Raw genomic sequence first — 12,378 nt, forward strand, 5'->3', positions numbered from 1 at the left:
GAGTGTTTATTTAATTTAAAAAATATATATATTTTCTTCCAAAGGTGTTTAATTCCCTCCTGCTTCCCCAAGATCTCTATCATCCTACAACCATGACCTCATGCAGACTTCACACTCTATTTATCGCAGCAATAAAGCAGCATCCTTCACCTGCACCTCTCTATCGCTCCCACTTTTCACTCCCCTCCACTCCACTCAGTCTGTAAAAATCCTGCTGTTTCACAAGACTTGTGAATGGTTATCCCAACATCACTTACTTTGACTCAATGTTAATTGGTCTTTGATATTGAATGCCTGTGAAGTTCTTCGGAACATTTTACTATGTTAAAGGAACCATAAACATAATAGATTTTACTCCAGATACAAATGTTGAATAGGGCAGCACTACTGTGGCACAGCTGTGCCAGAGTCCGGGGTTCAAACCTGACCTCGGGTGCTGTCTGTGCAGAGTTTGCATGTTGTCCCTGTGACCGTGTGGGTTTCCTCCGGACTCCTCCGGTTGTAGGTGTAGGTTTGTAGATTGATTGACCTCTAAAATTATCCCTAGTGTGTAGGGAGTGGATGAGGAAGTGGGATAAATTAGAGCGAATGTGAAATGTTATTAGCTAATGCTAATGTTGGTGGGCCGTGTGGACTCGGTGGGCCAAAGGACCCATTTCCACCCTGTATCTCTAAACTATCATGGGCTATTTCTTTGATGTTCCAAAACACTTTTGAGACTTATTTTTGTCATGCATTTTGATAAACTAAATTGCCTGCATGAATGAGAAAAAATGTTGATAATCCAAATATGCATTTTCAATAATCAAATATGCTTTTCAGAGTTCCATGTTGCAATTATACTCAAATATTCACATTTGTTTTGTGCTGGTGGCAGGTACTTAGCACGTAAACCAATTAGAATCATAGTATACATTGCAGGGTGTAGAAAGCAGTGCTAGTCTAGTCTGTGACTATCTTCGTTGTAAACCAAAATCTGCAGTTCCTTCCTACACCACAGTCTCGGTGTTGGCAGCTGATTGAAAAAAGGTGTTATGTTTGTGAAGGGTGGGTGGCTTTTAACATTGTTTTGAATTTGCTTCGCGCCTGCAAAGGTGTTGCTTTGGGATGCAACAAAAACTGGCTTGTTGCACATAAATACGCTAAGGCCTTTGCCTGCCATATCGGTGCAGAGGCTCTGCACTATGCCATCATAGGATGCACAAGATGGCGCCGGATGGTGGAGACTCTTTGTGGGCTGGTCCTAGAACAGCATCCACTATTATCCAATACAATTGCCCCACTCTTCCAAAACTCTATTCCAACTGTATTTGCATACAGCAGGATTGTACTCATGTATACTTTGATCTGATTTAATTATACAACATGCAAACTAAAGCTTTTCACCTATTTTCATGTGCGTTGCTGAACAAGGCAGTGACAGACAACAAAAGTCAGACTTGTGCAGCACAGAGGCTGTTCGGCCCATCACATTCGACCTGACCTTTTTGCCCACCTATACTGATCCCATTTCCCACATTAGGACCACATTCTGTTTTGCCTTGCCTACTTAAATGTCTGTCTAAATGCCGTTTAAATGTGGTAAATGTGCTTGATTCCCCTGCCAGTGGCACAGCGGTAGAGTTGCCACCTCACAGCACCAGAGACCAGTATTCAAACCTGACTACAGGTGCTGCCTGTGCAGAGTTTGTACATTCTCCCTGTGACCTTGTGGGTTTTCTCCAGGTGCTTTCATTTCCTCCCACATTCCAAAGACGTGCAGGTTTGTAGGTTAATTGGCTTTTCCCTCGCGTGTAGGATTGTGAAAGTGGGAAAGCATAGAACTAGTCGAGCCGGTGACCGATGATCAGCGTGACTTGGTGGGCCGGAGGCCCTGTTTGCACCCTGTATCTCTAAACTAAACCAAACCTCGGATGGCCGGCACACATCAGATATCAACCATTCTCTGTGTGAAATAAACTTACCTCTCTGGTCTCATTTAAAACTCCTACTTCTCACCTCAAACCTATGCCCTTGTTTTTGATACTCCTACCATGGGTGGGGAATCAAAGCTCTGCTTACATATATTTTAAAAATATATTTACAATATAACCTAACATTGAAACATAGTAAGTAGGTGCAGGAGTAGGCCATTCGGCCCTTCGAGCCAGCACCGCCATTCAATATGATCATGGCTGATAATCCAGAATCGGTACCCTGTTCCTGTTTCTCCCCGTATCCCTGGATTCCGTTAGCCCTAAGAGCTAAATCTAACTTGAGTGTGAAGTGCACTTGATTTGACACTAAATTGTGAAAGCGTGGCGTTTCTGTGCTCCAACTCTGAAGCAAGTACCACAGCACGTTATTCTGCTGTCAGGATGGGCTGGACTCAGATAGCTTTTAAATGTGACAGATAATTGTTTAAAATGTGACCTTAATCATGCTGACAATTCCACTGCAGCAAAACGCCAGCCTTGGCAAACTCAGTCCAGCTAGCTCTTTGTTGTCCATTGTTCCACATCCATTCACAAAACATTTCCTACCAATAACAAATTCAAACTTTTGTTTTTCAACCATTCGGTTCCGATTACATAGAAAACATTTTCGCTACTCCTTAAAAATTATTTCTCAAAATCTCTATCCAAGGGTACGAGTGACCTCTTTGCTCTACATCAAAGCCAAACCCAGTTTTTGGAAGAATTTGATATAACGCTCCATCCAGTAGGGCCCCACAGCAAGCAGATATCATCCGAAAAAAGTCTTTGTGGTTTAGTAATGTAAAACGTACATTATTACATTACAACCGATCTTGGCATCTTTAAAGTCTGCATAGTTACATGGTCCAGCAGTTAAAATTCCAATCTTTTACGACATCTAGTATTTCAACCATGTTATTGAGCTCAAGTTACCATTTTATGATGAGAGTTCCCGCACTTACCAAGTTCATCGCAGACACTCTCGCTTTCAAGCAGAGTTGGATGATCAAACGTGTCGCGACAGTACAGGATGCGGGTACTTTCGTTCAGGATCGCAATGCCACCCAATGCCATCACAAACTGGTCGACCAACCATGCGGACGATCGGTTCTGAATCCTCTTCAGCATGGTACGGTATCGACAGTACTGCGGGTAACTGAGGACGATGACTTTGGTATCGTCTGTGTCGCCACTATCTTCAACATCATCATCCTCGGCATCTGTGGAGAGAGAGAGAGAGGGAGAGAGACAAACATTGTTATTATCACTGAGGAATATTAGCTGTGTAAGAAGGAACTGCAGATGCTGGTTTAGACTGAAGATAGACACAAAAAGCTGGAGTAACTCAGCGGGACAGGCAGCATTTCTGGCGAGAAGGAGTGGGTGACTTTTCGGGATGAGACCCACCTTCATACTGGTTAGGGATAATGTAAATGAGAGATATAGGCAGTGATGTGGAGAGATAAACAACGATGAATGAAAGATATGCAAAAAACGATGAGAAAGGAAACAGGCCATTGTAAGCTGTTTGTAGGGTGAAAATGAGAAGCTACTGCGATTTGGGTGCGATCAGCCTGTGTGAACCAACCTGATCTCCTGGTAGCTGGACACTTAATTCTTCCCATTCCTACACAGACCATTGTCCTTGGTCTCCTCCATTGTCAGAATGAGGCTAAACGCAAATTGGAGGAACAGTATCTCATATTTCGCTTGGGCATCTTACAGCCCAGTGGTATGAAGATTGATTTTTCTCGCTTCAGGTAGCCACGGCGTTCCCCCCCTCTCTCTCTCTCTCTCTCTATCCCTCCCCTACCCAAGTCGCACTAGCTTCTCATTTTCACCCGACAAATAGTTTACAATGGCCCGTTTCCTTTATCAACTTTACTTTTTTGCATATCTTTCATTCATTGGTGTTTATCTCTCCACATCACCGTCCATATCTCTAATTTCCCTTATTCCTAACCAGCCTGAAGAAGGGTCTCGACCCGAAACGTCACCCATTCCTTCTCTCCAGAGATGCTGCCTGTCCCACTGAGATACTCCAGCTTTGTGTCCATCTTCGAAGATTATTAGCTGTAGGAGGGGATGGAACATGGACATATTCCATTACCATAGACTACAGCAGCTGTCTTTGCATTGTGTTACTGTGTAAATTAAACACATTTCATGTCAATAGGATACAGGATAGCGTCAGTAATATTAAATGCAGCAAGAAAATATCTAATGCAGCAAGAAAAATAGCACAATCCATTTGTGACATTATGCAAGAAATAGCCTTGAAGGCTTGTTGATATCAATCTAAAAAAAAATACACATGAATATAATAATGTGAGTGATGGAAGCTTGCTTGTTGTCTGTTTAAATATTTAGCTGAAAGACTGAAGGCAAAACACATACATAATTAATACATAACAAATCACAGTTTAATACCAGATTTTAAAAAAGTCTTCTGCTGTATACTGGGAGCTCACTTGCAACCTAAACAGGAAATGGCACAATAATGGCTAATAGACTCATTACCCAGCACTAACTCAGGCTGTCAAATGCCACACCTTGCTTAATGACACATGTGTAGCTATTTATCATGTTACCACGCTGGAAGAGCAAAAACAGCAACATGTAGTTGTGTAGGAAGGAACTGCAGAAGCTGGTTTAAACCGAAGATAGACAGAAATGTTTGCGATAGGTATATGGATAGGAAAGGAATGGAGGGTTATGGTCTGAGTGCAGGTAGATGGGACTAGGGGAAAATAAGTGTTCGGCACGGACTTGTAGGGCCGAGATGGCCTGTTTCCGTGCTGTAATTGTTTATTTTATTTTATTTTTTTATTAGAAGTAAGTACAATAATATGGTACCCGTTATATGGTTATATTGTTATATGGTTAAAATGCTGGAGTAATTCAGCAGGACAGACAGCATCTCTGGAGAGAAGGAATGGGTGACATTACGGGTCGAGACCCTTCTTCAGAATGTTACCAGCTTTACTGGTTTGCTGGACATTCCAAAGCACGATACTGTTCTTGGAAATGCATTAAGGAAGTTAAAATACTAGGAAATAAAATCAAGACCAGAATGATTAAGAATTCAGCTCCATTTTTAGTCATAAGCTGCAACTTAAGATATTTTCCCACTTTATTTTGCTGAGTAAATGAATAGCTGGCTTGATTATACAGACCAGCAAGTTAAAATGCCAATCGCTGTTTCAGTGCTGAATTGTGTTGGAAGGATTTGCAGATGCTGGTTTAAACCAAACATAGACACAAGAAGCTGGTGTAACTCAACAGGTCAGAAAAACATCTCTGGAGAAAAGGTGACGTTTCAGGTCGAGACCTGAAACATCACCTATTCCTTTTCTCCAGAGATGCAGTCTGACCCGCTGAGTTACTCCAGCTTTGTGTCTTATCTTCTGTGCAAAATTAGTTGATCTGAGCTGCAGCACCTTCCATCTCTGCAACCCTGGGTTTGCTGTGGAAAATTTGACCAAATCAGTGTTTCCATTTGATTCCTATGATGTGTGACTATTATTTGTGTTTGTTTTTGCTTATGCAAGTTCAGCTTGAACATTTGCATTTGCACATGAAATTCCGTCTTTGGGTTCTCAGTAAAGGGCCTGTCCCACTTTCACGACCTAATTCACGACCTCTGCCGAGTTTGCCCTTGACTTGTACTCGCAGCATGGTCGTCACGAGGTCGTAACAGGTCGTGATGCTAGTCGTAGGTACTCGTGGCATCAAGTAGTCAGGGCGTTTTTTCAACATGATGAAAAATGGCCAGGAGTAAAAAAAGGTCATGAAAGTGGGACAGGCCCTTAACTCTGGCATTTGTCGATACAGGCAGTCCCCGGGCTATCCGAGAACAGTCTGCAAGTTGATTTCTGCATAAGTTTAAAATGGCCATTTTCTATAACACATAATTGTACACTTGCTATAATTTCTTTGTTTCATTTAATAACTACACCCATAAATAGACTAGGTGAATATATATTGTTTCCAGTGATTATTGAACACCATGAATTATTTTATTTTATTTCTGGTTTGGAAAATGCTTTAAAAATGTATGGGAGAATTTGCAATAAAGTTGGAATTTTGGAAGTCAAGTCACTCGTAACCCATGGGGCACCAAACTTAGTCCCAAATGCGAAGATAGACACAAAATGCTGGAGTAACTCAACGGGACAGGCATCATCTCTGGAGAGAAGGAATGGGTGACGTTTTGGGTCAAGGCCCTTCTTCAGACTATGTTTCGGGTCAAGAGCCTTCTTCAACTTTTCCACTCCCCTTACCTACTCTAACCTCTCTCCCTCCTCCCCCCCAAAGAAAAACGTCTCCATCTTAGTCCCAAATGCGATGGATTAACAGCTGAAACAAAGACCTGCAGATGCTGGTTTATATTTAAAAAAATCAAAGTGCTGGAGTGACTCAGTGGGTCAGGCAGCGTCTCTGGAAAACATAGATAGGTGACATTTCGGGTTGGAAATGATTAACTGCATTCTACGGTAGCTGGAGATTTGGGATGGATCAATTGATATGCTACTTATTCTATGAGGTAACATAAGCTCACATATCATACATTCAGTATTTATAGATAATGACACATCTCCAGGCTGAAGAACGGACTCAACCTGAAACATCATCTGTCCATTCCCTCCACAGATGCTACTTGACCCGCTGACTTCCTTCAGCACTATTTGTTTTGATGAAGTCACATACTGTAAATTCATAGAGTGCATAAAGGGCCTGTCCCACTGTGGCGACCTAATTAGCGAGTTTAGAACAGTTTGTGGTCTCCCCCCCCCCTCCCCACTCTCTAAGGGACTTACCGTACACTGTGCCAGCCATCTTTTACCTTCCTGTTCATCGTGGGTGTGAATTTCAGACAGCGCTCCCCCGCTTTTGTGCGGGTGGGTGTATGGGGGGGGGGGGGGGGGGGGGTGTGGAGGTGTGTGTGTGTGTGTGTGTGTGTGTGTGTGTGTGTGTGTGTGTGTGTGTGTGTGTGTGTGTGTGTTTTTTTTTTTTTTGACGGTCGATCCAGCCCGCGGTTTTTCAGGCGAGTGCCCTCGAGCTTGAAGGACGAAGACAGTCGCTGAAAAGTCGCGTTCGTGGGACAGGCCCTTTAGAAAATCAACAGACTTAACTTGCATGTGTTAAGTAACTGGTTAATCCCAATCTCATATTCTCTCCCTATAACCTTGTAACCCGCTAGCACTGCTTGCAACTGTACTCGTAGACCACAACTAAAACTATAACCAGCTATCTTAAAAAATGGTGGCGCAGCGGTAGAGTTGCTGCCTTTCAGCGCCGGAGACCTGGGTTCGATCCTGACTACGGGCGCTGTGTGTACGGAGTTTGTACGTTCTCCCCGTGACCTGCGTGGGTTTTCTACGAGATCTTCGGTTTCCTCCCACACTCCAAAGAAGTACAGGTTTGTAGGTTAATTGGCTTGGTGTCTGTGTAAATTGTCCCTAGTGTGTGTAGGAAAGTGTTAATGTGTGGGGATCGCTGGTCGGAGCGGACTCGGTGGATCGAAGGGCCTGTTTCCATGCTGTATCTCTAAACTAAAACTAAACCAAACTTCTATTCATGTTGTGTCATTTGCCACCAGAGCTCTCCTTAAAGTGCCTCACAGCCCACGAGGTGTCTGTGAAGCAAGATCATTCCAAGCAGGCTACAAGTGGGTGCACATCAGCTGTTTCTACCTTCAAACAGGAACTGAGCAGGTTGCAGCTTTGGTCTAAATGTATCATAATAGGTCCCATCACTTGGACTGCATGATCTCTTGGACTTTTGGTGGGTTGGGGGTGGGGGCGGTAGTTAACTCGTTTAGTTTATTGTCACGTGTACCGAGGTACAGTGAAAAGCATTTGTTGTATGCTATCCAGTCAGCAGAAAGAAAATACATGATTACAATCGATCCATTTACAGTGTATAGATACATGATAAGGGAATAACATTTAGTGCAAGATAAAGCCAGCAAAAGTCCGATCAAGGATAGTCCGAGGGTCACCAAAGAGGTAGATAGAAGTTCAGCACTGCTCTCTGGTTATGGTGGGATGATTCAGTTGCCTGATAACAGATGGGAAGAAACTGTTGGTGAAACTGAATCTGGTGGTGTGCGTTTTCACACTTCTAAACCTTTTCCCTGATGGGAGAGAGGAGAAAAGGGAGTGGCCAGGGTGCGACTCGTCCTTGATTATGCTGCTGGCCTTGCCAAGGCAGCGTGAGGTATAAATGGAGTCCATAGAGGTTAGGGAAGGATTCGGTGTTGCTTGCATCCAGTCAAGATGCTCAACCTTCACCTGCACTTTGTGTGTTTACTAACGCTAATGAAACAACTGTGTTTCGTTTAAAAGACTGTAGTTCTGCTTCCTGGCACAAACTGGAAACGTAAAACCTCAATGAAATATTTGATCATAGTTTTCTCAATTTTCCTCCCAATCTGCCAACATCACCTTCAACTTCCAAGATGTTACAAAAGGAAACACATCATTTTCTCCCACTGTCCAGTAAATGTAATTATTTGTTCTACACGGTTAATCTGAAGTGTTATGTGGTGGATGCATTTTTCATTCTTGCACTGTTAATTCAATTTCACCAGCAATCTGAATTACAATGGCACACTCTTTTCTCTAAATGGACAGTGCGAAGTATAAAACACATACAGATCTGAAGGCAACTTCTTAAATAAACACTCTTTCATTCCAATGTACTACTGCTACTTTCTGACAATATCAAGAAAACATCCAAATAAGTTTCCAAAAGCCCACACAGATTGTTTGTGGAAAAGTCAGTCAAGTTGGCTCCATATTCAAAGAGATTAAAAAATGTATAATCAGATGCACATTACAATCTCCCGGTTGCTAAACACTAATTCTCTTTCCTATTCCCACGCTGACCTTTCTGTCCTAGCCCTCCCCACATTGTCAGAGTGAGGCTAAATGCAAATTGGAGGAACAGTATCTCATATTTCGCTTGGGCAGCTTACAGCCCAGTGGTATGAATTTTGATTTCTCTTACTGATTAGTGATTCCCTCTCTCTCCATCCCTCCTCAACCCAAGTTGTACCAGCTTCTCTTTCTCAGACCCAGACCCTTCTTCAGACTGAAAGTGATGTAATGACTGTCTATAGGTCTTGTTTCCATTTCCCCTGACTAGTCTGAAGAGGGGTCTCGACCCTGATTCACTGTGGGTAGTCCAACAGGGAGAAATACCCGATCATTCAATTGGAGAATTTGCAGGACCTTTTGCACCGACTGAATGGCATTACCTGCCTGTCTTACACCCCATTTTACCATCTGCCAGCACAGTGTCTTGCAAGCAGTGATTAAAATTAAAGAGACCTGCCGACGTAAGAGATGGCAGACGCTGGAATCTGTAGCAAGAAATAACGAGCTGCTGGGGGAACTCAGGTAGCATCTGCTGGGGCGAAGGGTCGGTCGACAATTTTGCGTTGAGACCTTGCATCTGAACAGATGGTGTGAAGAGAGATGGCGAGTATAAGGAGATGGAGGGGGAGGGAGGGATGGGGAAGGTAGGATCAAGGGGAGGTGGCTTAGTTCCTTCCGCCTGCCTATCCACCAACCCTCACCTAGTTAGCCCCACCTTTCGTTTGCAGCTCCCACTTCCCCTCCCGCCTCTGCCTCCACAGATGCCGCCTGACCCAATGAGTTTGTCCAGCAGCCGCAGCTGTACCATGAACACAACTTGACATTCTCCCAGGTACACAAAAAAGCTGGAGAAACTCAGCGGGTGCAGCAGCATCTATGGAGCGAAGGAAATAGGCAACGTTTCGGGCCGAAACCCTTCAAATGGCCAATGATAATCCAATTAAGTCCATCTGTTGAAATTGGAACGCTTTTGACAACCTTGAATATAAATGTGTTACATTTAAGGCTGAAGCAAAATGGGCCAAGTATCATATCTTTACGCCTGTACAGATATAGTCAGTCAGCATGCAAAGCACAAAATAAATAACAAAATAGATCTTCGAGTTCCTCACCTTGTAACAAAGAGCTATTTGATGATTAAATAGCAACACTATCTTAATGATATTTGTGAGTGACAAATTAATTTCTATTACTGTTACCAATCTATCTTTAAATACAGTGTTATAAAAAACACAGAATTTATAAGGCAAATTTAAAATAGAAAAACATTCCACAGGATCATAAACAAAACTTCACACTGAGTCACCCAGGTTGACATGCAAATTGAATAATCGTCGTTAGTTTAATCAGTGGAGGACTGCATTCACTGTCAGGGAGCTGAATAAATAATATTGTCGTAAAGATAACATCAAGGTTTTAAATCTTGTGCGTGGCTACATTTAATTGAAATCCACTACACTTAGATTTAGGAAGGTACTGCAGATGCTGGTCTAAACCAAAGATGGACACAAAAAGCTGGAGTAACACAGTGGGTCAGGCAGCATCTCTGGAGAAAATAAATAGGTGACATCATCTATTCCTTTTAACCAGAGATGTTCTCGGGCCCGCTGAGTAACACCAGCTTTTTGTGCCGGCTGTTAGGTTTAGAATTTGCAGTCTTGTAATTTAGTGCAAAGGACAACCATAAGACGAACATAACTGGACAGTTCTTGCAGACTTGCTGTAATGCCATTCACCTTGCATTTGTTATCCGAGCTGCTTCATTGGCCTACAGTGTTATGGTGTTTCTTAGGGACCATATGCATGACATGTCCAGCATCAACAAACTTCTTTTAAAAAGATATATATTTCACATCAACTTTAAATACAATTTGAGTGCAGAGTTGGGAGCTCAACATAATTCTGTAATAATTCTTCACTGCTACTCCCCTGCTACTCTTTATTTTTAAATTGCAAAAATATACTTCAAAATACATGTACAGTAAACAAAATTGGTACATGTCTTCATTCATTGTAACATCAATTCAATATGTTCTCTAACAATGCACCATTGCACTCCCCTGCTACTCTTGCAAACAAGTAATCACTCTATTTACATCACATTCTTTCATCTATTTGAATTGGTGCTAAATAAGCAGGCAAGCATTGAAGTACCATCATGGGGCTTTTATGTAAAATACCTTGCTTGGGCATTTGTTCTGCAAACAGTCTTTCTAGAGTTACGATAAAGCTGCTAGTGAGGTTCAGAGGATGTTGTTTGGACAATGGTTGTAGTCAGTGAGTACACAGGAATCTGTGGCAGATCAAACCTTCATGTCGTGTTCATCTGTCAGATATCTTCTACTCCGCCATTCAATCATGGCCTATTCATCTTTCCCTCTCAACCCCATTCTCCTGCCTTCTCCCCATAACCCCTGACACCCTTACTAATCAAGAATCTATCATTCTCCATCATAAAAAAATATCCATTGACTTGGCCTCCACAGCCTTGTATGTCAGAGAAGTACAGTGCCCTCCATAATATTTTGGACAAAGACCCATCATTTATTTATTTATTTGCCTCTGTACTCCATAATTTTAGATTTGTTATAGAAAAAAATCACATGTGGTTAAAGTGTACATTGTCAGATTTTATTAAAAGCCATCTTTATACATTTTGGTTTCTGCAGAAGACTTCATGAACAGAAATACAGAGGCTACACTGCAAGATGCAAACCACTGGTTAGCTGCAAAAATAGGATGGCCAGGTTACAGTTTACCAAGAAGTACTTAAAAGAGCAACCACAGTTCTGGAAAAAGGTCTTGTGGACAGATGAGACAAAGATGAACTTATATCAGAGTGATGGCAAGAGCAAAGTATGGAGGAGAGAAGGAACGGCCCAAGATCCAAAGCATACCACCTCATCTGTGAAACACGGTGGTGGGGGTGTTATGGCCTGGGCATGGCTGAAGGTACTGGCTCACTTATCTTCATTGATGGAACAATTGCTGATGGTAGTAGCATAATGAATTCTGAAGTGTAGAGACACATCCTATCTGCTCAAGTTCAAACAAATGCCTCAAAACTCATTGGCCAGCGGTTCATTCTACAGCAAGACAATGAGCCCAAACATACTGCTAAAGCAACAAAGGAATTGTCAATCACCCGATCTGAACCCAATTGAGCATGCCTTTTATATGCTGAAGAGTAAACTGAAGGGGACTAGCCCCCAAAACAAGCATAAGCTAAAGATAGCTGCAATACAGGCCTGGCAGAGCATCACCAGAGAAGACACCCAGCAACTGGTGATGTCCATGAATCACTGACTTCAAGCAGTCATTGCATGCAAAGGATATGCAACAAAATACTAAACATGATTACTTTCATTTACATGACATTGCTGTGTCCCAAACATTATGGTGCCCTGAAATGGGGGGGACTATGTATAAACACTGCTGTAATTTCTACATGGTGAAACCAAATGTATAAAAATGGCCTTTATTAAAATCTGACAATGTGCACTTTAACCACATGTGATTTTTTTTTCTATTACAAATCT

The 12,378-nt window shown here is 42.3% G+C and overlaps 1 protein-coding gene across 1 annotated transcript in view; it reads right to left on the reverse strand.

The window, feature by feature from the left end:
* Nucleotides 1-12,378, reverse strand: part of arid5b (AT-rich interaction domain 5B) — a 153,074-nt gene that overhangs the window by 94,631 nt on the left and 46,065 nt on the right. Inside the window, exon 4 of the mRNA XM_033034284.1 lies at nucleotides 2,918-3,175. Within this exon, the coding sequence (XP_032890175.1) occupies nucleotides 2,918-3,175 (258 nt within the window). The remainder of the gene's footprint in view (nucleotides 1-2,917; nucleotides 3,176-12,378) is intronic.

Source organism: Amblyraja radiata, chromosome 15 (assembly GCF_010909765.2).
Source record: "Amblyraja radiata isolate CabotCenter1 chromosome 15, sAmbRad1.1.pri, whole genome shotgun sequence".
Classification (NCBI taxonomy): Eukaryota; Metazoa; Chordata; class Chondrichthyes; order Rajiformes; family Rajidae; genus Amblyraja; species Amblyraja radiata.